This window comes from Panicum hallii, chromosome 6, assembly GCF_002211085.1.
Source record: "Panicum hallii strain FIL2 chromosome 6, PHallii_v3.1, whole genome shotgun sequence".
NCBI classification, from domain to species: domain Eukaryota; kingdom Viridiplantae; phylum Streptophyta; class Magnoliopsida; order Poales; family Poaceae; genus Panicum; species Panicum hallii.
The window spans coordinates 35,440,343-35,464,872 of NC_038047.1; the positions used below are offsets into that span (position 1 = coordinate 35,440,343).

The 24,530-nt window shown below is 48.8% G+C and overlaps 4 protein-coding genes across 5 annotated transcripts; 3 read left to right on the top strand and 1 right to left on the bottom strand.

Annotated features, from left to right (window-relative positions):
• Window positions 1–439: 439 nt before the first annotated feature.
• Window positions 440–3,460, top strand: LOC112896178. Its single transcript, XM_025964097.1, has 2 exons — window positions 440–3,013; window positions 3,328–3,460. The coding sequence occupies exon 1, from the start codon at window positions 658–660 to the stop codon at window positions 2,455–2,457; it is 1,800 nt and encodes a 599-aa protein (XP_025819882.1). The 5' UTR covers window positions 440–657; the 3' UTR covers window positions 2,458–3,013; window positions 3,328–3,460.
• A 186-nt stretch (window positions 3,461–3,646) lies between these two features.
• On the bottom strand, window positions 3,647–5,496 carry LOC112896180 (pre-mRNA cleavage factor Im 25 kDa subunit 1-like). Of its 2 annotated transcripts, none has more exons than XM_025964099.1 (7): window positions 5,119–5,496; window positions 4,967–5,012; window positions 4,726–4,780; window positions 4,506–4,597; window positions 4,255–4,341; window positions 4,052–4,162; window positions 3,647–3,969 (listed from the first exon to the last, which is right to left on the bottom strand). In XM_025964099.1, exons 1-7 carry the CDS (start codon window positions 5,283–5,285, stop codon window positions 3,898–3,900), a joined length of 630 nt encoding a protein of 209 aa, XP_025819884.1. In that variant the 5' UTR covers window positions 5,286–5,496; the 3' UTR covers window positions 3,647–3,897. The 2 variants fall into 2 exon arrangements, with proteins under 2 accessions (XP_025819884.1, XP_025819883.1); XM_025964098.1 differs by having other exon boundaries at window positions 4,726–4,819; window positions 5,119–5,494.
• Window positions 5,497–10,755: 5,259 nt separating this feature from the next.
• Window positions 10,756–14,414, top strand: LOC112898248 (histone-lysine N-methyltransferase, H3 lysine-9 specific SUVH6-like). Its single transcript, XM_025966610.1, has 2 exons — window positions 10,756–10,773; window positions 10,824–14,414. The coding sequence occupies exons 1-2, from the start codon at window positions 10,756–10,758 to the stop codon at window positions 14,208–14,210; spliced, it is 3,405 nt and encodes a 1,134-aa protein (XP_025822395.1). The 3' UTR covers window positions 14,211–14,414.
• Window positions 14,415–15,229: 815 nt separating this feature from the next.
• LOC112897785 (polyubiquitin 11-like) lies at window positions 15,230–17,482 on the top strand. Its single transcript, XM_025966181.1, is given in 3 exon segments — window positions 15,230–15,447; window positions 16,437–16,733; window positions 16,735–17,482. Coding segments are annotated over 2 exon segments (696 nt in total). The 5' UTR covers window positions 15,230–15,447; the 3' UTR covers window positions 17,134–17,482.
• Window positions 17,483–24,530: the final 7,048 nt, after the last annotated feature.

Genomic DNA, 24,530 nt, shown 5'->3' on the forward strand with positions numbered 1-24,530 from the left:
ATTAGCTACGTCCAACGCGCACTGGATCGCCAATATCAGTTGCCAAACTGACACCGGTATTAGCATTCAAGCATCCACCACCAGCGTCCATTAACTTTCAAATTAGAAGAGTCATTATAGCCGGTAATTCAGCATCGATTACGGTACAGTAAGCGGCAACTCGCGCAGGAGTTGCAGCCGTGAGAATTCAACTTCGTATGGGAAAGAGAAATGGACGGAACGGGGGGGTTAATGGACCGTTTGGGTCAGGTTCGGTTCAGTTCAGCTGAGATCAGCTAGCCGTTGCGCCGGAGGACCCGACGCGACGCGACGCGAGCTCACGCAGCCCGTGTGACCAGAAAGGACGACCCGAGCCGTGCCGTGCCGTGCCCGACGCCCCCCGCCCGGCCGGGTCGCGTCGCATCACCCTGGCACTTGGCAGGCGCAGGCGCCACCCACCCAGCGCCTCCTCGGTGCACGAGGCGAGACGCTCCGGCCCGGCCCCCCGCTTCTTCCTCTCTCTCCTCGCCCCGAGGTGCTTTGGCCTTGTGCAGCCACTCCGTCGCGGTGGGTTCCCTTTCCGTTTCGATCGGAACGGTGGCTGGCCGGTGGGTTTCCGGCGGTGGTTCTGCGCTCGGGTGGGCGTGGGCGGAGGAGCGTGTCGCAGGCCAGGGGCGGATGGCGGCTACGGGCCCGGCGGCGGCAGGGTGGCCCGAGCGCCTCGGCGACCCCCGCGGCTCTCTTCCTCATCGCCCTCCTCCTCCGCGCGCCGCAGAAGGGCGTCGAGGCGGCGACGCGGGGAAGGCGGAGGCGGAGGCGGCGGGCGACGGTATCCGGAGCACGTCGCGTGGCGGTGCCGTGGCGAGGAGCGGCGTGGTGGCGCTGGCGGGCCCGGACGCGGACGCGGCGGGCGTCGCGGGTGCTTCAGCCGGCGACAGCGCGGCTGGGGTGGTGGATGCGCCGCGGGAGGGAAGCGGAGGCGGCGAGGTGGGGAGCAAGAGGTCGTCCTTCGCCTTGGCGGCGCCGCGCGCGTACACGCCGCCCAAACGGAGGCTGGTCTCCGCCACGCGCCGGTTCCCGCCAGGGTGCGGGAGGGGCGTCGACGCCAGTTCACGGCTCGTGGCCGCGCCCGCGCCCCGCTCCGACGGTGGTTCTGCTGCGTCGCCTAAGTCGGCTCCTCCTCCTCTCTCGATCGGCGAGGCTGGTTCTGTTGTGCTGCCGAAGGTGTCTGCTGCAGTTGTTCACCGTCCGGTTCCGGGCGGCGGTTGTCACGGTCCAGTTGCTGGGGCGCTGAGATCACCAGAGCCTTCCCGCCGGAGTCTCGTTGCTGCTGCAGTTAGTTTGCTGGACAATGATCCACAAGGTGGTGCAGGGAGGGGTGGTGAATTTGGGAGCGGCAAGCAGTTGGTACCAGCCACTCGGTTGCCACCGAAACCGAGGACGATGGTCTCCACCATCCGACGCTTCCCGGTCGGGTGCGGGAGGGTCAAAGCGTCGCAATCTCTCAACAAGTCTGCAGACAAGTGCCTCCGGACAGAGAGCAAGGAGTCTTCCACGGCTAGGGGCTCCTTTGGTCCCAAGAAGAAGGTGGTTGTAAAAGATCCAGCTCATCTTCGGCTGAAGGTTGCCTCTGCATGCACAATGGGCACCATCAATAAACTGGATCAAGTGGTGGCTTCCATGTTGGAAGATGATGGCTTCTTGAAGGCAATAGCTGCTTATGACAGAAAGCTTGAACTGAAGCTCAATGTTTCATCAATTGTTCCTTCTGTGAGGTGCCAAAGGCAATCTGGAACCCAGAATGCGGATGCCAGGTGTAAAGTCAAGATGATGTGCATGAGGTTCCGGTTTATATGCAGGGCTATAGTACAAATTGTGGAACAGAGCTCGCTGAAGATTAGTAGAATTGACCTTGCAGCTGATAAAGTGATCAAGAAATCGCCAGGATTTACCCAACATGAGCCTGTCATTGGAAACGTTCCTGGAGTTGAAGTTGGTGATGAATTCCTGTACAGGGTTGAGCTGGCCCTTGTTGGTCTCCACCGACCGTACCAGGGAGGCATTGACACCACCAGGGATGAAAATGGTGTGCTTGTTGCAATCAGCATTGTTGCTTCTGGATGTTATCCTGATGAGCTATCAAGCTCGGGTGAATTAGTATATACTGGTTCTGGAGGAAAGTATGCTGGTAAGAAGACTGATGAGAATCAACAGCTTAAGAGGGGTAACCTAGCCTTGAAGAACTGCATCCAAATGAAGACTCCTGTCAGGGTGATTCACGGCTTTAAAGGTTTGAGTAGAGAAGAAGGCAGTCATTCAAGGGCCAAAAGAGCTTCAGCTTTCACATATGATGGTCTGTACCATGTTTTGGATTGCTGGAGAGAAGGTCAGGCAGGTTCTAAGGTGTTCAAGTACAAGTTACAAAGGATTCCTGGGCAACCAGAATTGCCCCACAGCAAAACTGCCCGCGGCAGCTAAACTGGTATCATGTGTTGAAGACTTGGCCTACTGGGTTCACCCACATCAGACGTCATTGACTCCATTGTTTTGCTGGTAGACCGGAGAACATATATCCGTGCAGCTCATCCTACCTTGTCACTAAGCTTGTAATGTTACTCTCTGCACAATGTTACCTATTGCGACAGCTGCTGACGCGTCCTAGTTCTTTGTCAGTTGCGAAAGCTGCTGAAGTTTCTGAGTTCCTTACCGCTCACGTGAACCCGATGTTTCCGAGTGCACCAGAGCAGAGCCTTGAGAGGTGCGGTTCAGCACAAGATGGATTGAGAGCAATTTGCATCAGTAACGAGCCTAACCTTGCCCTGACAGTGCACGAACTGCTGCAGCGCAAGGTGTAGAGGCAGCTTGCAACAAATAGTGATCATCTTAAGGGAGTATGCATGGTAGTTCCATTGGACGTGGCTGGTGTTGTAGTGTTGCTCTTTTTGGCAGTATAGCTTGTAACTGACCGTGTAGTGTTGCTGCTGCTTTTGGAATACGCCCAAGGATTGTGTGCTATGTGCCTATGTCCAGGATGGTAAGAACACCAGTAACAAAGCTGTTTTGTAGATGAGTGATTAGTTTTTAATGTAGCTTACGTGAATCGTCTCGTTTCCGTTTATGATTTATGCATCTAGTTTTACATACCCTGCGGCTATTGTAATGGAGTTATGATGACTGTATGCTGTAACCACTGACTTGCTTTGTTGTAGTTTCTTGTTTGCTACAAGTCTCTTGCTGTTCCTCTTGCCGCGACCATATTAAAACCCTCCAGATAGCTTAATATTTCAGAAAATTGTCGGGGATAGCTTGAGTATCTCTGAACTTTACTCCCCATGCAATGTTCTGCAGGCTCACATGAGAACCGGCTATGTATCTGTGTATGTAAGCAGCCTAAAACATGATCACAAATTTATCCAGAACATGGAACGGGAGGATTGTCTAGGCCGATGTTAAAGGGGAGTTGTTCTGTTTCTTTGACAAGTATACAAAACATGCTGGATATTGATGCCTGTTTTTTTTTTTTTGAGGCAACATCGATGCCTGTTTGCTGGCCGTGGTTATCGCTGGGCGTTGCCGTTCACGTGTTCTTGTAACTACAGACCCTTTTTTACCTTCCCAAAGTGTGGCGTGCTTACTTAACTAGTAATTGTACGATCGTTCAAAATAATAATAAATCAAGAAAGTTATTGTACATAGATGGTTCCTTTTTACATGGCAAAAAAAAAACAAAGTTATGCAATACAGATGAACACATTAGCCCCATACCAACAAAGAAAAACGTTACACAACACCGAAAATGATCTGCTAGTGAACAAGCTCCTACGTATTCTGCATAATAAGCATATTGTTCATTGTTCTATGGCTAGCCTAACATGTGAACCGCTCCTGAAGTTCAGAACTCCGGTCTGCACAGACATCTCAGTCACTGATGACGTTCAAGGAGAACTTGGACAGCAGGTTCGGGATCCCAGATATGACCGGGCCATAAACCTGCAAATGAGTGATCGGTAGGATGGGTGTCAAGAGGAAGATCCTAGGTCCTGAACTCCAAAAACCTAAGAACCCAACATACCTGTGCGTTGTTGTGGATCTGGGACAGAGGCACCGCCAGCAGCTTCATATTCCTCGGCACGACGAACTGCCGGGACATCGGCAGCCTGATCAGGAACAGCTTGATGCATTCCTTCACGATGCAACCGGGTTCACACACTCGGATCAGAACAATTGCTTAGGAAGCTAAGCTTCGATACAGTTTGACATGGCGACATTTTGTACCTTTGGGGCGCGGAAGCTTGGGGGCATGTATGGAAATGGGATGGCCTCAAATTCAGATCTCCACCACATCCCAATGCACTCACCAACCTAGTCAGTAACCAACGTGAAAAAGTATCAAACATCTGGATCACCCTATCCTAGCTTTGGCACCAGAGTTGACACACCATGGAACAATTGTGCTAGCTAACTTGCAGGTTTGCAAGAAACTGAACAATGTATTCAAGAAATTCCTCTGCCTGAAGTAAGGTTACCTGCCAGTCATCCTCCTCCTCCTCAGCAATGGCCTCGCCATCATCGAGGACGGACAGCTTGCTCGAGAGCTTGCGCTTGAGCCCTTGGACATCTGAAGATGCAGCCATCAACCCATCATACACACAGGAACAAACCTGTCAAGCTCCATGCCATCCTCATGCACGACCGATCACTTGTGCTAACTCGCAGGTTTGCAGCAGGAGAATTCAGGGCACCTACCTTCCTCGCCGGGCCTGAGACGGCCTCCCGGGAGCACGAAGGAGGAGTTCCGGACCTGCAGCAGCAACACGTGCGGGTGATCGAACAGCTCCACCTGCAACCGAACAACCAAAATTCAGAGCCCGCAGCTCTGCTCGCTCGCCGATGAACGGCGCGCCAACATCGCGCTCGCTGCGGACGATCGAGGCGTGCGCGATTGCTCGGAGACGGGGAATCGGAGAGGTGGGGATCGGGGTCTCACCAGGAGGACGCCATGGACGCTGGTGCGGAGCCCGTTGGCGGCGAAGCTGCACGCGCGCAACGAAAGGGGGAGTGTGAAATCGCCCGACCAAGAGCTAATCAGCACAGAGTCCAAGAACAGAGGAGGTGGCCAGGTAGGTGGCGTGCACTCACTTGGCCTTGAGGCGGAGCGCGCGGTCGGCGGCCGTCTCCAGGCCGCGGGGCGCGGCGGCGGCGTCCTTGGCGCCGAAGTAGTAGCGGCTGAGCGGGTATATCTCCACCCCCTGCTCCCTCGCCGCCGCAGGCGCAGCCGCGGCCACAGCCTCCATCTCGAGCCCCATGAGCTTGAGGTCGGTCTCCACCGGAGCGAGCGGAGCCGCCGGTTATATAGCGCCGCGCGCCGCGAGCCGCGGAAGGGAAGCGAACCGGGTGGAGAGTAGAAAGGTGGGGAGGAGGAGAAGGCGCGAGAGGGGAAGGAGGATTTGGGAAGCTTCTGCACTCCTGCGGCCGCCGCCGGGCCCGGGTTGATTGGGTTCAGGGGAAGAGAGCCAGAGAGGGGAGGGGGGGGGGGGCGGCGGGGAGGTGGGAGAAGCGTCGGGAGCGGGAGGCGCGGCGACGTGGCGGGCGGCGGGCGGGGCGACGTGGCGTGGCGAGGAGGGAGCCAGGTAGGGGACACGGTGGAGGGGCCCGCGCGTGCGCATCCGCCTCGCTTTCGGTCTGGGCCCCGCTCGCTAGTCTCCCGGAGCCTGCTCTCGGCAGTCAACTCGCTTCGGTGACCGCCGGATATTGGTCCGCGGATAGGATGTCTTTGGAGGTTGACAGACAGCAAACCCGTGGAAAGGCCACAAATGTACAAGAAGCATGCAGCATTGCAAATTTGCCATAGGGAAAATAAATTGTCGAACGCTCGCTATTTCCAAATTATAGAGCTCGCTTGAGTTTTTAACACCATATTATAACTACTAATTTATCACATATTACAATGTTTATGGTCTCATAAGCAAATAATATATGCTACTACGTCCATCACCAACGAGAAATACGCAGTAAGATATCTGAACCGGTCTATTCGAATTGCCTGCAGGGTTGTGCGTGCGTACATGCGTTCATAGATGAGCGTGATTTTGATAAGAGGGGTGCGTGTCCATGCGTGTACACGAATCTAGTTATTAATAGATTTATAGAACATCAGTGCTATAATTGTTTTATTATTTTTTAAAATTCTTAGAGTGATTATTGGTCAAATATTAGAAAGTTTCATTTTTGCCTGAGTCTTCCATACAACAAAAGATAGTCATAGTCATATTTACAACTAATTATTTTTGTTATGGTAATCTTATACATGGCGACTAAGGAGCACCTATGATGATCTTGTCAATCTAAAAAGATTTTATACTAGTCTCTCCTACGTATTTATAAGTGTAGGATTTTGTGTGGGTAGTGCAGTGAAATATAGGGATAGGATATGCTTCCTTGATTCCTTGTGTTTTATAGGAGGAATGTGCATGTTTGCTTATAAACGGTTTTTATGGAAGAGAAAAAAAGGCTGAGGAGTGATCGGAGTACCTCTCCGGCCATGGAAACACTCCTCTACTCGTCACAAATGTAGGCTTCCTCGATTCGTAGTCGTCGCGTGGGTGCCTCACGAAAAGGAGGTGGCCTTTGCATCACGTGAGACCGGTTTTCCGATGAGATAAATAATAATTTGTTTATTCGGCGCAAGAGTGATTTGATCGTGTGACGGTGGGTGACTGCGAGGAGGAGTAAGCTACTGTTTGGATCCAAAGTGTAAAAGGGTAAAAGGAAAAAAATTTTACCATTTGCCAAAAGTGGCAAAAGTTTTACCATTAGGGGTGTTTGGATTCAAATGGCAAAAGTTTTGGCAAAAGCTCATTTAAACCTCTTTTCTCCTTTTTGCCATAGGGTGTTTGGGTCCAAATGGAAAAAAAAGAGCAAATTTTTTGCTGTTTCCTTTTGCTATCTGTTTTTGTTGTTTCCTTTTTGCCATAGGGCGTTTGAGTCCAAATGAAAAAAAAGCAAATTTTTTACTATTTACTCTTTTGCTAAAGGATCCAAACAGGTCCTAAGCCGTGCAGGTGCTTCTTCATTTTTGGGCGTCGTGCTTGGGCCTGGGGCCGGGGCGTGCGTGTGGTGCACTGCTGCTCTGTAACAGGCAGTCGCCTTTGACTGTGCCTTTTTCCTTTTTCTTTTCCTGCAACCTACAGCGAGGCGCAGGCGCGTAGCGGACTAGCAGTACAAGGGTACAAAGCGAAAAGAAACAAGGAAGAGGCCAGGCGAGACGTGACGAGAACCTATCCCGTGTTACATCTCTTAATGTGTTAACGGGTTACCAAATTTAATAGCATCCATATTAATGTATAAAAAGTTTATCTAAAAATATAGCATGTAAACATCTACCATCATGCAAAGTTTTAGGTTGAAAAAAAACTTGTCCATGAAGAAATTGCATGATGGTAGATGTTTGCGTACTTTATCTATTTATATTTTTAGATAAATTTTTGATGCATCGATACAGATACTATTAAATTGGTAACATGGTAACACCTAAAGTGGTGGTGAAGTGGTGGTAACAGTTCTCGATACGAGAAGATAAGGCGCGGAGCTCGCACGAAGAAGCACGGGATAGTGGCCTTGTGCCGTCGTGTGTGATATTCCTCCCCGATCCCTTATTTTTCATGATATAGTACCAACGTTGAAAAGACACTAAGCGCCTAGAGCCTAGGAGCGTCTAGATGAGACTAGGCGTTTTTCTAAGCAGTGCCATATACATACGTATATCTTGCCATACACATCATATACCTCTAAAAGAAAAGAAAAATAGAGGATCACTAGCTCGTGAGTCAAAAAATAAGCCCATCAGAGCAGCTCAACAGACCACCTCCCACCTTATCTCCTTCTCTCGTTTCCAACACCGCCGCTCCTACCTCGTCCGCGCCTCTACCGCCCTTCCTCCTCCTCCGTGCCTGCCCCTGCCTCCTCCACCACCGCGCACCCGGTCCTACCTCCTCCACCGCCTTTGCCCGTCCATACCTCGGCCGCCGCCCGTCCCTTGCTTTCTCCTTCTCTTCCAGCGCTCGTCCCCTGCCTCCGCCGCCACCACCGCCACCGCTGCCCGTCCCCTGCCTCCTCCTCCTCCTCTGCCACTGCTGTCTGCTCTGCCTCATCCCCGGATCACCGGATTTGCACGTAGGGACACCGGGTCGCCGTTGAGGGTCCGCCTACACCTCAAGGCGCCACAGTACCCTTCCTCCCCGGCCGGTGCCGACGAGTGCCGCCTAGGGGTTTGCCTATGCCTAGGTGGCCGCCTAGCATCGTCTTTTTGAACATTGCATAGTAGGTAGGGTTATTGATTTATGTTGTAGCTACGAGTACCTTGTTATCGCAATGAAAATTTTCTAACTTAGATACGGGAAATAACAGTGAGCCTGCCAGTCGGCCTTTATTGATATATGGATTGATTGGATCGATGTGCTTTCATTATTATATACTGTAAAAATAAAAACATATCCAACACGTGTTTCATCTATTGACAGGATATACTGTGATAAGGACAAAACACCGAGGCTGCCAATAGATTTTATTGATTTGATTGGAACAATCACATGGCTTGCTATGATATCTCTCTTTCCATCCTACCGTCCTAGTAGGCCGTCTTGCATACTATCTTCTCTTAGGCTGGTGCCAATGGGGCCGGTACCGCCCCCCTATCAGCGCGGCGCAGGTGGGAGGCGGTCGAGTGGGAGAGAGAGGGCGGGATGGATCCCGCCGGGCGGGAGCGGGCGCTATCGTCCCGCTCTCGCCCGCGTTGGCAGGCACGCGGGGGCGGGAGGCGGGCGGGAGCGAGGCGGCGCGGTGGCGTCGGCGGCTGCGCGGGCGAGAGGGGTAGGGCGAGAGTGACGTGACGCGTTTCTATTGGTCCACGCGAGGTTGAAATAATTAAATCTGAAAAAGAAAAACTGACGTGGAGGAGAGAGAAGTGAGAGCTGGTAGTATAACCTGTGTATTGGAGGGGTGGGATGAGAGTGGAGTGAGAGTGGGGGTGAGAACTCACGTGACGGGGAGATATCTCCCCCCACCACTGGACTCACCCTTATTCCATGAATCATGGTCCTGATCATCGTTACCATTCCTGGCAGAGTTGGTTCGCATGCGCTCCTTTTATTTCCACGCCACTCAACCGATGCACCTTCCATACCTCACGAGGTTTTATGTGTTGTCTGCTTGTGACCGAGAGCCACGACGAGCAAGTGCAGCACATGATTGTTCTTCAAACTCTACTGCTCTAGTAACATTATATGCTATGCGACCGCGGTGTACAAGTGATATCCAATACATTAAACGGGGGGGGGGGGGGGTGATCGGTAGATAGCTATAACTGCAAAAATATTGCTTATTACTACTACCCTCATATATATATATTGATGCTCACCGCACGTTAAAAAAATGTGCTGGTTGTTGAATCACACTAAAAAGCAAGGGCGTCTATTCCTCACTCGCGCGAGTGTGAGCCGAGCCATCGTTGTAGGATCCCCGCCCGTCGCTCGTCCCCACCACCGGTCATCTTTTCACCGTCGGATCCACCGTCCGATGCCGCCTCCCGTCCGACCCTGGTCCACCAATTGTCAAACTGCCGCCACTGGCCGGCAGCGTACCGGCATTATCCGCCACCCCGCAACCCACCACCACCGCCGGTCTTCCCTACCACCCCCTCTTCTAAGGTCGCCAGTGGCCACCGATCCCGGCAGCCCCATCCCGAAGGCCCCGAACTTCGGCCGCCGCTGGCTCGACGAGGAAGATGAACAGCGATAAATAGATTCCCCGCTAAAAAGCCCACCCACGTCCATATAGTGAAAAAAATAGTTACTCTGTATATTTATCATCAGGCACCTTTTACCGTCCACTGCTGCTGTGAATTTACCTGGACAATTTAGCGGCCACTCTGCCGCATCGATCACACACCAAACACCGGCTCTCAAAAGCGTGCTACGACCACCACCATGCGGACTCTCATCGACACGCTGCCACGCTGGTGTTCATCTACCGGTACGTATTTCGGAAACAAAGAGCAACGAGCACGTTAGCATCGCGGGCTCAAGAGGCACACGAGACACGAGTCGCGCACCTAGCCGTTGGTCGGACCCCGAGCTCGCACACGTAGGCAGCGCCGTCCCGTACTCCCGTCCTCCCTGCAGCCAGTCCGGCCACACCAGGCGCCGGCACCAGCGTTGCCTGCCAGTCCTCTCGGAGCACTCGTCGCCCCTCGCCTCGCGTCGCCCCCAAAAACCCCAACTGGCTCCGCCCCTCCGCCTCGTCGCTCGCGGCGCCGCGCTCCCCGGCTCCACGACGTCGCCTCCGCCGCCCGCGGTCGACGCCCGACAGGTGAGCGCGTGCGCGTGCTTCCTTCCCCGGCCGCTTCGATTTCTGCACGACGTTTGGGGCGCTTCCTTTCTGTAGACGCTGATTTTGCTTCTGTGGTTTTGGTGCGTGCTCGGGTGGGGGTGGAGTCGCAGCGCCGCCTTGCGGGAGGGGACGATCGCGGGGGTTGGAGCATGGACTTCTACGCGGCGAGGCTCCACGACGACGCCGCGCGAAAGCGGAGGCTGCCGGGGCTGCCCCCGCGCGCCGACGGCCGCCGCGGCCTTCCTCCTCCTCGCCGGCACCCGCTTCCTCCACCTCCGCGCCGGCCTCCTGCTCCTCGTCCACGCGGCGGCGCCGGGGACACGCGGCGCGGTGGTGGCCTGGCGGAGCGCGAGGTCGCGGCGCCGGGCGCGGCCGCGGCTTCCGGAGGGAATGCGGCGGCCGTCACGGGCGAGTCGGTCGGCGACTCTGCTGCCGCTTCTGTGGTGGCGCGGGAGGAGGAGACGGGAGGCGGAGCCGAGGCGGGGAGTAAGAGGCGCTTGCCGCTGGCGCCCACGCCCCCGCCGCCCAAGCGGAGGGCGGTCTCCGCGAGGCGGCAGTTCCCGCCCGGTTGCGGGCGGCACGCGGCTGCTTCGCTCGCCGGCGCCGACGCCGGTTCACAGCTCGGAGATGCTGGTGCCCGCGGCTGTTCTGCTGTACGGGAAAGCAAGGACGGTGCCCTGTTTGGAGCGGCGACTCCCAGTGCTGCAGGTACGAGTGCGCTGGAGAAGGTGTCTGCAGCGGTTGCTGATGGTCCAGTGGCGGGCAGCGGCCATCATGTTCCAGAGGCAGGTGTGGTGAAATCTTCATCAGAGGCTTTGCGCCGGAGTGATGTGGCTGCCCCAGATGGTTCGTTGGATATCGGCTCGCAAGGCGTTCCTTTTGTTTCAGTGGAGGGCAGGGGAAACGGAGCAGGGAGTGCTGAATTGGGGAGGAAGGAGTCAGTGCCAGCTGCGCCTTTGCAAGCAGAGCCGATGGTGTCTTTCGCCAAACGCAGCTTCCCCCCTGGTTGCGGTAAGGATGCAGTGCTATCTGTTCTTGTTGGGCGAGGCATCGGCGAAGTGCGATTGCCGTTGGAATCTGGTGTTGCTGATGGTGATTTGGGTGTGGCTGAGGAGCTGGTCTCTACAGATGGTTGTATTTCCACGGTGCACGGACATGACATGGAGATTGTGCCTCCACAAAGCAATGATACTATTGACGGGACATTACATGATGATGGATTGGAGGAGGGTGAGATTCTTCCCGAGGCTGTGGTTCAAGAATCTCAAGTTTCTACCAGTGATACTCTGCAAAATTCTTCAGCTTGTAGACATGGGTCTTCTGCAGAAATTTGTTCTTCTGAAACTTCTTTGATGCAGTCTTCTAATGATAAGGAAGGTGGGAACACATTGCAGTGTTGGGAGAAGAGGTCATCATGCTTAGTTGAAAAAGAGGTCGAGGTGATGAACGTTGGGAGCTCATGCAGTGGTGTTGTTGAATGTCCGGCTGAAGATTCTTCCAAACAAAATCTGATGCGTACGAGTGTGTCTGAAATTGCTTCGATGAACAGAGCATCGTCTGATCTTGCAGCTGGAGTGTCTGGCAATGTTACTACGATGAGAAGTGTTGCTGCGCATGATTCTACAACTTATAGACGTGGGGCTTCTGTTCCAGAACTTAGTGCTGTGGACGCTTCTATGATGCAGCCTTCTAATGAGAAGACTGGTGGGAACATATTGCAGTGTAAGGAGAAGGGATCATCATGGTTAGTTGCAAAAGATGTCGAGGTGATGAACCAATCTATTAGGAGTTCAAGCAATATTGTTGCTGAATCTTTGGCTAAAGATTCGTCCAAACAAGATATGTTGGACAAGAGAGTGTCTGAAAGTGCTAGGATGAAGGTCATGTTTACACCTCGGAAAGTAGTCAGGCCTACAAAAAATGTTTACAAGGAGGAGACTGAACATGGAAGGGGTGTGATCATAAATAGGATTAAGGATACCGTTGAGCTTACTACAGATCAAGTTATGCAAGTTCAAATGTCTTCAAACAAGTACCTCATGACACAGGAAAAGGAGGCTGCTACAACTAGGGGCTTCTTTGGTCCCAGAAAGAAGGTGAAGGTAAAAGCTCCAGCTCATCTACAGATGAAGATTGCCTCTACGTGTGCATTGGGTAGCGAGGGGAAACTGAACGATGAGGTGGCATCCAACTTGGATGATGATGACGTATTGAAGGCAGTAGTTGTTCATGAAGGAAAGCTTGAACTATACCTCAACAATTCATCAGATCTTCCTTCTGTCAGATGTCAAAAGCAATATGGATCCCAGAATGCAGATGCTAGGAGAAAATTCAAGATGTTGTGCAGGAGGTTTGAGTTTGTATGCCGAACTCTAGTGCAAGCTGTGGAGCAGCATTCACTGAAGATTAGGAGAATTGACCTTGAAGCTGATAAAGTGATAAGACAATTACCAGATTTTATCAAACATGATCCTATTGTGGGACAAGTCCCTGGAGTTGAAGTTGGTGATGAGTTTCTATACAGAGTTCAGCTTGCCATTGTTGGTCTTCATCGTGTATACCAGGGAGGCATTGACACCACTACACATAGAAATGGTGAGCGCATTGCAATAAGCATTGTTGCTTCTGGAGGTTATCCAGATGAGTTGCCTTGCTCAGGTGAATTAATATACACCGGTTCTGGTGGGAAGCCTGCTGGTAACAAGTGTGTTGAGGATCAGAAGCTTGAGCGGGGGAATCTTGCATTGAAAAACTGTATCAAAACAAAAACACCAGTCAGGGTGATTCATGGCTTTAAGGGGCAGAATACTGAGGGAGGAAGTCATTCGAGGGCCAAGCAAATCTCAACATTTACTTATGATGGACTGTATCGGGTGGTGGATTTTTGGATGCATGGTCGGCCGGGTTCAAGGATGTTTAAGTACAAGTTGCGAAAGATTCCTGGGCAGCCAGAACTTCCTATGCACATAGCTAAAGGCATGAGGAAGTCCAAAACGCGTCCAGGCCTGTGCATGGTTGATATATCTCAAGGGAAGGAGGGAACTCCCATCTGTGTCATTAATACAGTTGATGATGTGCAACCGACACCGTTCCGATACATCACTAGAATTAAATATCCATCAGGGCTTACAAAAATACGCCATCAGGGTTGTGACTGCACCAATGGATGCTCAGACTCTGCGAGCTGTGCCTGTGCTGTGAAGAATGGAGGGGAAATCCCATTTAACTTAAATGGTGCAATTGTCAATGAAAAGCCCCTGATATTTGAGTGTGGTCCATTTTGTAAATGCCCTCCTTCATGCCAGAACAGGGTCAGTCAGCATGGTATGAAAATACCACTGGAAGTATTCAGGACAACCAAGACAGGTTGGGGCGTAAGATCCTTAAGGTCCATCTCTTCTGGCTGCTTCATATGTGAGTATGTTGGTGAGCTGCTGTATGGCAAGGAAGCTGACAAGAGAAAGAACAGTGACTACTTGTTTGATATAGGCCTTAACTGTGGTGATGGATTGCAATCAACTGTTTCGGGTCTGAACACTTCTAGCTCTTGCTCTCAGATCATGGAAGATGTGGGCTTCACGGTAGATGCAGCTGAGTACGGAAATATTGGAAGATTCATCAACCATAGCTGTTCACCTAATCTTTACACACAAAATGTTCTTTGGGACCATGATGACAAAAGGATGCCTCATATTATGTTCTTTGCCGCGGAGACAATTCCACCGCTACAGGAGCTCACCTATGACTATAACTACGAAATAGATCATGTCCAGGATGCGAATGGAAGGATAAAATTCAAAGTTTGTCAATGCGGTTCTCCACAATGCTCTGGGAGGCTATACTAAGGCATGGTCAACAGCAAGTCGCATTGTAGTTTTGTGAAGAACAATATCCTAAGGAGTGTGGTTCACTTGTATTTTAAGTCGATGATACATGGATACTAGATACTATGAGATGTTACTGCTAGTAAACAAAAGTTTTAGTCTTAGTTGATGACATGTAGATAAAATGAGACGCTACTGCTGTCTGCTGGTAAAGAAAATCAATAGTTATGCTCAACCTATTGTCTTGCATTTTCATCTTGATGTATTTAGGCACTATGGGATGCTGTTCAATGCTATGGTATGTCCTCTGTCGTATAAAAATCGTGCCCCTTGGACCATTTTTTCTATGGTAGAATGTACAAAGAGTAGAATGAAATTGGCATGTGCTGTGAATATTCCCAAAACTGTGGAGTACTGCAGTTCATAGGGAGGGTCATCTGCCTGACATGATCAATCTTTGTTTTTATCATTAGAGATCATTTGTCTTGTTTATATGCTGACAATGATTTGGTACTACAATCATACGAGACAAGATTTGTGGCGCGCAACTAAAAACTGGATATATGCTTACTCATAACGTCTATGCAAGGGGTATTGTTGTGTAATCCTCGTGCTAGACAGAGGTAACCCTTGATATTTTGAGGAAGAGTGTACCACAATCTGGTAAGACGATCATGACAAAATATCGGGATGATTTCATGTTAGGGTTTGTTTGAATCCCTGGAATTAAAGTTAACTTTAGTCCCATCACATCGAATGTTTATACATCAATTAAAAATATTAAATAAAGTCTAATTACAATACTAATTGCATAAATGGAGGCTAATTCACGAGACGAATATATTAAACCTAATTAATCAGTCATTAGCATATGTACGGTAGCACATCATTATCAAATTATGAACTAATTAGATTTAATAGATTCGTCTCGTAATTAGCCCTATTTATATAATTAATTTATAATTAATAATTCTAATCGGTGTCCAAACGAAACTAAACATGCATCAGTCCGTTCGCGTTCGCATCGGACTCTCCTGCGGCTGGCCTCCTCTCACGCCGTCACACGGCACGGGGATTCGTTTCCGTCCCCACCTCCTCCTCCCCATGCCGCCATAAATTGCCGGGTCACCACCACTCCCCGCCTCGTTCCCCAATCCCATCTTGCTCGCCCCCTCGTGTTGCTCGGACCTCGGAGCAAGCGACCCCATCCCCAAATCGTTCCTCTCGCCAGCCTCGTCGATCCCTTCCCCGCCTCAAGGTACGGCGACCATCCTCCCCCTCCTCCGGATTGATCGCTCCTCTAGTTTCTCTCGCTCCGATCTATTGACGAGTAGATGGTTAGGACGCATGCGGTGGAGTAGTCTTTTCGATCCGGCGTTGTCGCTGTTCGTAGATGGCTGCGAGGTGGAGCTTTTGTGTACAAATGATAGATTATGCTGCTTAGGTTTTTATGCTTGTGTGGTGCGGTTCGTGGGTGGGGTTTTTAGGTCGTTTATCTGAGAATTGTAGGGGTGCTTTTAGCCTGTTCGTAGACGAGACCGTTCTCATGATTTGCAGGGATCGATGCCTAGGGTTAGCTAGATCTGCTCGTGCTTTTCTTTATTCCTGATGATGATGATGCAGTTAACCTTATGACGTTTTGATCGTTTTGTCTTTGTATCTGCTACCCATACGTGCATCGATCTAGTTCGATGGTGATACCTGGGTTTATCCCCCTGATTCCTCTGATTTGGTAGTGGCCTTAGATATAGATCAGAGTAGAATAAGATCTTCTCAACTATCATCTAGGGTTATTCAATTTGAATCTTCGTGTCACATTTATGTTCATAATTAAGCTGATGGATGAATATATCCTTAGTTGTAGGTATAGGCTGCTGCTCTATGATGCTGTAGCTTTTACCACGACATGCATCCTCCTGTTGATTATGATTAGCTAGATATGCATGTGCGCCTAAAAAAATAGATATGCATGGATGAACATAAATACTGGAACTGTTTGATGATTCTTTAGTATACCTGATGATCATGCATGCTCTTGTTACCTGTTTTGATATACTTGGATGATGACATGCTGCTGCTGTTCATTGATTCTATACCTGATGATTAGGCATGATCTTGTTATTTGTTTTGATATATTTGGTTTGATGGTGATGAGCACGCATGACATGATGTTGCTTTTTGCTTGAGACTGTGTTTCATTGGTCTACTGCCATATACTTATCTTGTCATTTGGTTATTCTTCTGCAGATGCAGATCTTCGTTAAGACCCTGACCGGCAAGACCATCACCCTCGAGGTGGAGTCTTCTGACACCATTGACAATGTCAAGGCCAAGATCCAGGACAAGGAGGGCATCCCCCCGGACCAGCAGCGACTCATCTTCGCCGGCAAGCAGCTCGAGGACGGGCGCACCCTTGCTGACTACAACATCCAGAAGGAGAGCACCCTCCACCTGGTGCTCCGTCTCAGGGGAGGCATGCAGATTTTCGTGAAGACCTTGACTGGCAAGACTATCACCCTTGAGGTTGAGTCTTCTGACACCATTGACAACTGACAACGTCAAGGCCAAGATCCAGGACAAGGAGGGCATCCCCCCGGACCAGCAGAGGCTCATATTTGCTGGCAAGCAGCTTGAGGACGGCCGCACCCTTGCTGATTACAACATCCAGAAGGAGAGCACTCTCCACCTGGTGCTCCGCCTGAGGGGTGGGATGCAGATCTTCATCAAGACATTGACTGGCAAGACCATCACTTTGGAGGTTGAGAGTTCCGACACCATTGACAATGTGAAGGCCAAGATCCAGGACAAGGAGGGCATCCCCCCAGACCAGCAGCGTCTGATCTTTGCAGGCAAGCAGCTGGAGGATGGCCGCACCCTTGCCGACTACAATATCCAGAAGGAGTCTACTCTCCACCTGGTCCTCCGTCTCCGCAGTGGTCAGTAAGCCACCGGTCATTGAAGCTGCTGCTGTACCTGGGTCGTCTGGTTGCTTCCATGATGGGTGGTGTCTTTGAAGTATCTTTGTCGTTTGTGTTGAAACTGTGTTTGGTTTGTGAATTGGTTGGGACAAGTGTGTTTACATGAAACAGTAGTGGTGCAGCAGTATGGCTTGAGCATGAATAAGTGATGTTTGATCTTATCTGTGCTCTGTTTGGTAGCATTTTCTTCTGGCTTTGATTATGCCAGCTCTAGCTTATGTTGCCTGAGATCGTATTCGTTAGCTTTTAAGTTCTGTTTGGCTTGTCTGTGCTGTGCAGAACCTTACTTCAGATTTAAGCGTTCTCAGATTCGTAGATTGAATGTCATTACCTTGAACTATGGAGATCCTATTTCACTGGGGGCTGCTATGGTGTTGGGGACTTATCTAGAGATAGATAAAAGTCACTTTTTGTGTATTAATTTTGTGCTTGACTTACCCAAAAAAAATGAAATAATTTTGGATTTTGTGACATCGACACATTCCATTTGCTTATAAGCCGGAACCTGTCCGGGTCTTTAAAAAAATAGTGATTCCGGGGAAGAAAAAAGGGAGTCATTCCGGGCGCTGTTCCCCCTTCTCAAAGCTGTACGCCAAAATCCAAAGGTAATTTGGAGGAATTCTTCGCTTTTGATCTGCTCACTCCCTCTTTTATTTCTCTGCAAAGCTGATTGCCGTGCTAACTCAGAAAACATATGGATAATATGATCATGTTGATCTATTTTCATGACTCGGAAGAACTTTGACGTTTAACTCTAGGGTTGTAATTAAAATTTTTTAGGGCAAACTGGCAGGTGCTCTGCCTTTTTATAAGATAGAAAGGAAATTCTTGGCTTGAGGCCGATCCTAAATGGAAAAATAACAATTTCAGTGAACTGTCACCAACAGTTGGACTGTCATTTACACCATCGTTGATGAGGAAATAGTGGGCGATGTTGCTACGAGATAGTATTAGCAAGAAAAGGATAGCAATATTGCTGTCCCTAGCAGTTCAGTTTTAGAACAAGATGATCTTCCACCTCTGGTGCCTATATCTTCAAAAACAAACACAGTAACATTATTTCCATTCATGAGCATTCCTCTTTAAGATTTACAGAAATGTTTTGTTTCAACTTTACTGTTATGAGTATGCCTCGAGAAATCTTACTTCAAATATTCACTTATTCAGCACATGGACACTGAACAGCCAGGGTTCAAAAGTCCAATATTTTCATTTACACTACAAAAGGTACCAAGCAGTAGCTTATGTACCGTATGTAATGGAGTAATTAACAAATCAAATTGTTTTCAGAACGTGGGATGAAGCAGCACAGACAGAAGAGAATTAGAACACTTCGAGGATGGTCAGCAGGTACTTGAGGTAAACACTTTCCACTTTCCTTTAAGTCATTACTAATAAAGTACAGAACACAGTACATAGAATACAGGAAATCACAGTAGAACTAAGGTACCCAATTTGTTCATATTTACCCAATATGTATCACTTATGAACCCCCTTTAACTTTTACTCAATCTGATTATACTCCACTGTTAAAAGAATATGAGATCTCTATCTATGTTGCAAAACAAACATTATCTGATAGTGATAGTTCTCTCAAGAGTCACAAGTTATGGTCTTAATTTTAAAATTCCATTATTGTCAGTATTGTTAATATTTTACAGAGTCTACAATATCAAATGATTTATGTTTCCCAGCACATCCTAGTGAGTTGTGTACCCACAGTACCACTTGATCAGCCAACAAAATATGAAAGTATTGCAATATTTAATTCTTTATATAGACCATAACAAACTGATTGATCCTTCATGATAGCCAACTATTTAACATGCGCTCAAAATAGGCATCATTCAGTACTAGAAATACTTCTTCTGTACCCGAAATGATTGATGATTGCTTAGACTCAAGATCTAATATCATCGTATTCCCATACTCTTTTGTACTAAGGATCTTGCTGAACTGACACTGAAACCACCTAAGAGTCATTGAAGATGAACACCTCCCACCGATAAATTCCTGAGAACAGCAGGTGTAAGAATTAAGGCTACGAGAGTCATGCTGGATGGTAGAGTGTAAGTATGTATGTACATAATTTTTTGTGCAGCCAAGTTCATAGAAAATCAAAAGCTTTGAAAGAACCCGAAACTTGCACTGGGTTGGCATGAAATTCGCCGGATGCCGAGTTGCCTTTTGTGTCAGTGAGAAGTTTGTCTGTATTGTGTCACTCAGTCACTGGGTTGGCATGAAACTTGCCGTGCTGACTTGTTTCAGTGATACCTTTTGCATTAAGACAGAGGAAAGGCCAGAATAGCCAAGTACAATAATCTTGCACGACCACAGCAGCGACCAACATGGTACTGCTCCTCTACCAAAACAACATTACACAACCAAAACAGCAACATAACAACCAATATAAGTCGCTAATCAAAGCTGGCAATGTACTAACCATACTATCAGCTGGTGAGTTTGCTCATGGTACGACATTCACTACACCAAAACAATTCATTTTCGTCGGCCAGATTTATTTTCGTCGGTCCACGGCAAACCGACGAAAATAAATATATAATTTCGTCGGCTTTGCAGGACCGACGAAATTATACATTATTTTCATCGGCCTGGCAGCGGATTTTCATCGGCCTGGCAGCGGCCGACGAAAATAATGACCTACTTTCGTCGGCCTGACCTAGGCCGACCAAAGTAACTGTATTTTCGTCGGCTTAGTTGGCCGACAAAATTGTACTTGGTATTATCTCTTCAGTAGTTTCGTCGGCTTGACCTAAGCCGATGAAACTAAAGGTATTTTCGTCGGCCCATCCTAGCCGACGAAATTGATCTTATCCTAATTCAGCCGCCGCCGCCCGTTGCCGCCTGTCAATTCTTCACTTCCTTTCACTCCCTGCCTCCTGCCCTGCCGCTGCCCCGCCCGTGCGCCGCCGCCCCGCCTGTCGCCCCGCGCGACCGCGCCTGCTGCCCGCCGCTCGCCCCCACCCCCCCCCCCCCGACCGCGCCGCCCTCCGCCCGCCGCCCCACGCGCCCGTCCTGTTCCCGCGCTCTGCCGCCGCCCCTGCCCGCCGCCTGCCGCGCCCGCCGCCCGCGCCTCCCGCCACCCCGCGCGCCTATGCCGCCCCTTCCCGCGGCCGCCTTCCGCCCCTGCCCGCGGCCGCCGCCCACGCGCCCCCCCTGTTCCTGCCCGTGCCGCCCCTGCCCATGCGGCACGCGCCCCTGCCCGTGCACCCCGCGCCTCCCCCCCCCCCGCCCCTGCCCGTGTCGCCCCGCGCGCCCCTGCCCGTGTGCCCCGCGCCCCCCATGCCCCGTGCGGCCCTGCCCGTGCGCCCCCGCGCGCCCCTGCCCAGGTGCCCCTGCGCCCCCTTGCCCCTGCGCGCGGCAGCTCGCGCCCCGCGGCCGTCCCCGCACGCCCCGCGCCACCGTTCCCGTGCGCCGCTGCCCCTGTGACCGTGCTGCTGGCCCCCACCCGCCCCCGTGCTGCTGCCCACCCCCCCTGCCCCCATGCTGCCGCCACCCACACGTCCAAGCCACCGCCGACGCGCTCCTCTCGGCCGTCCCCTGCTCGAGCTCAAGTATTAACCTGTTGATTGTAGTTGTCTTTTATTAATACTATTAGAAATACGGTTGGTCTTATTTTAACTATATTTGTGATTCTGTTCGTATCAAATTTGTGATTGTTATAAGATTTCTAGTTCATTTCTTAGAAAATATATAGCATTAATGATATCTAAAACTATTTGTGTTAGATATGCTTGATAATTTTTGTTTGCTTAGTATCGTTAAGGAAGTAACATTCTCAATTTCGTTAATGAAGTAGCTAGTTTGAGAAAATGGGAGATGATCAAAGTTGGATGTATGATGGTTGGAGAAGTAACGGAGTGCCTACGCGAGAGTGGATGGTCAGTACACAAGCTTTTGTAGATCATGTGTTTTCATTGTCTCCTGGCGGTGGTTTGGCAAAGTTTCCATGTAACAAGTGTTAGAATTGTTCTCGTCAAGTCCAGATTGATATGGAGCGCCACCTCTGCAAGTTTGGTTTCGTGCCAAATTACGAGAGGTGGTACGAGCATGGGGAGTCACAGAGGTAGGGGGCATACAACCTAGTGGATAGCTTTGCAGAACATGAAGATAGGATGGAGGCAATGATGGATGATTTTGTCGAGCGGGTTGAGAATGCTGCTGAGGTCCCGGAATATTTTGATCTGCTTGCGTCATCAAAATAACCATTACATGGGGCCACTACTTTATCACAGCTTGCTGTTGTGACATGGTTAATGGCTATTAAGTCGAAGTACAACTTTTCAGTAAGTTGTTACAATGATCTTGTTGACTTAATATTGGACATGCTTTCGAAACCTCATAAGTTTCCGAAAGACTTTTACTACTCAAAGAAGCTCTTAGCTGGTTTAGGGATGCTGTATCAGAAAATCCATGTGTGCGAGAATAATTACATGTTATTTTGGAAGAATAATGAAAATCTCAAGTATTGTTCGTTTTGTAAGAAGTGCAAATACAATAAGGTGGTGAACAAAGATGGAAGTATGCAGATAACAAGTGTGCCCGTTAAGGTGTTACGGTACCTACCTTTGAAACCAAGGCTTCAAAGGTTGTACCTATCTCAGAAGACTGCAAAACATATGAGATGGCACAAAGAGGGAATTCGTAATAATACAGGATGTATGACATGCATCCGATGGTACGGCTTGGAAGGCCCTCGATCATTACGATCCAAGTTTTGCGAGAGACCCCCAAAATGTGCGTGTTGGGTTGGCCACTGATGGCTTCACTCTCTTTAACTCAAATGCAGCTCCCTACTCATGTTGGCCAGTGATTACAATTCCATACAATCTTCCACCATCATTATGCATGAAGGATGAGTATGTGTTCTTGACTCTCATTATACCTGGGCCTGACAATCCCGGTAAGCGTTTGAACATGTTCATGCAACCATTGATTGATGAGCTGCATGACTTGTGGAATGGAGTTAGGATATATGACAACAGTAGGAATGAATACTTCAATATGCGGGTAGCATTTCTTTGGTCTATTCGTAATTTCCCTGCATATGGAATGTTCTTGGGGTGGAGCATGCATGGTCGTCTATGTTGTCCGGTATGCATGGGTGATACAGATGCTTTTCGTTTGAAATATGGTGGCAAATTCTGCTTCTTTGATTGTCACCGTTGGTTCTTATCTCATGATCACCCGTTCAGGAGTCAAAGAGATGTCTTTCGCAAGGACACAATCGTTACTAAGGGTCCACCGAAGCGTTTGACCGGTCAGGAGATTGTAGCAACTCATTGTTGGTTAATTGCCCACAAATGATGGGTTTGCAGGTTTCAAGGAGGAGCATAATTGGACTCATATAGCTGCCATTTGGAGCCTTCCTTATGCTACTGCTCTGATCCTTCCACATAATCTAGATGTAATGCATCAAGAGCGCAATGTTGCTAAAAGTATAATTAATATAGTTTTTTGTTGCAAAGACAAGACTAAAGATAATTTGAAAGCTCGGTAAGGCTTAGCTGAAATATATTTTTAGCCAACCCTTAATCTGAGACCCAATCAAGCTGGACATATGGGGAAGCCATGTGCTAACTATTATCTTAAGCCTGCAGAGCAAAAAGAGGTTCTTTTCTGGCTCAAGAACCTAAAACTTCCTGATGGATATGCAGCTAATCTGAAACGGGCGATGAACATTGTAACTGAAAAAATGAATGGTTTGAAGAGTCATGATTACCATATCATCATGGAAAGGTTGTTGCCTGTCATGCTGCGTGGGTACCTCTCTGAAGAAATTTGGACAATGTTGGCTGAGTTAAGTTTTTTCTACAGGTAATTATGTGCAAAAGAAATTAATAAAAATACAATGACAAAACTGAGTAAGAAAATACTTGTCTTAGTATGTAAGATGGAGAAGGTGTTTCCCCCGGGTTTCATGAATGTAATGCAACATTTGTTAGTGTCATTTGCCTTATGAAGCTGAGGTCGGTGGCCCCATACAATATAGGTGGATGTACTTTGTAGAATGAGACTTAAAAATGGTTAAAGCAACCATCGGAAATAAAACACGAGTGGAGGGATGCATTGCCGAGGCATTCTATCTCAAGGAGATCTCATACTACATGAGCACATATTTTGCAGAAGAAAATAACATTAATGCTTATATACCGCACTACCACACCTCGCATGAGACACCGAGGAGTAATCTCAAGTTGTTTTAGTGGACTGGAAAGCCCATGGGTGCTATTTTGGTCTACGAAATGTGCATACAAGAATGGAACACTGTATTGTTGTATATGTACACAAATATGGAGGAGATGGATAAATATTTTGTGTAAGTACCACCATATATCTCATATGTGATTCGCGTTTAGCGATGTACTTGTGCTAAATAAATAATATGTAGGTTGTTTGATCAAGAAGAATGGAGACATGCACGACAACCAATAGCTAAACAGCTTGAAACCTTACGGCGTGAGGGTTTACGTGGTGGTCCCAATTTTGTCACATGGTTTAGAAAACACGTAAGCATTGCTACTCTAAGTACCTAATTTATATAAATCGTTATGAGTTAACAAAATTATAAAACTTGTAGTGCATGAGGGATAGCAGTGTCCATGATGATCTAAGACAGCTTTCATATGGAACCCGACTGCAAGAAGTTATGGTTGTTATGACATAAACGGATTTCGGTTCCGTTCAACCAAGTTTGAAGCAAAAAATCCACATGCTGCCACAACAAATAGTGGAGTTGTAACCACTGCGAGTGCCTCAGATGGTTCTATCACGGAGTATTTCGGTATCATTTAGAATATAGTGGAGTTGAAGTTTGAAGGTTCAAAAGATTTAAGAGTTGTGTTCTTTTATTGTGATTGGTTCAATAATAAATTAGGTTATGGGGTAAAGCACAAAAAAAAACTTGGTTTAATGGAGGTGAACCATAAATTGCGACTTTCAGGTTACAATCCATTTGTCCTTGCACATCAAGTTGAGATGGTGTATTATATGTCGTATCCATGCCGTTCGGAAAGTTTAGAACCATGGTGGATTGTTCAGAAAATATGTCCTCCTGGTTGTTTGCCTATTACTGGAGATGAAGGTTACGATGAAAGTGAGCTTGACCGTACTGTTCCTGAAGCATATCAGGAAGATGAATGTAATGGATCTTTTAAAGTTGATATTAGGATGGCACTTGACAAATTAGATGGTGACACCGGTGATATAATAATTTCTGAGGTCCATAAGAAAAAACGACCACGTCGTGCAACCAAAGTAAAGTTGACAACATATGAAACGAGGCATGGTACTAGTCATGGAGACACCATAGCTGATGAAGATGACCCCGACAAATTTTGAC

Bases quoted from the DNA above. Each gene is read 5' to 3' on its own strand.
- LOC112896178 (XM_025964097.1), top strand. From the start codon at position 658: ATGGCGGCTACGGGCCCGGCGGCGGCAGGGTGGCCCGAGCGCCTCGGC.
- LOC112896180 (XM_025964098.1), bottom strand. From the start codon at position 5,285: ATGGGGCTCGAGATGGAGGCTGTGGCCGCGGCTGCGCCTGCGGCGGCG. The intron at 4,342-4,505 runs GTAACCTTACTT...GTTACTGACTAG, and splicing joins AGGAGGAGGATGACTGGCAG to GTTGGTGAGTGCATTGGGAT. The intron at 3,970-4,051 runs GTATGTTGGGTT...ACTCATTTGCAG, and splicing joins AGATCCACAACAACGCACAG to GTTTATGGCCCGGTCATATC.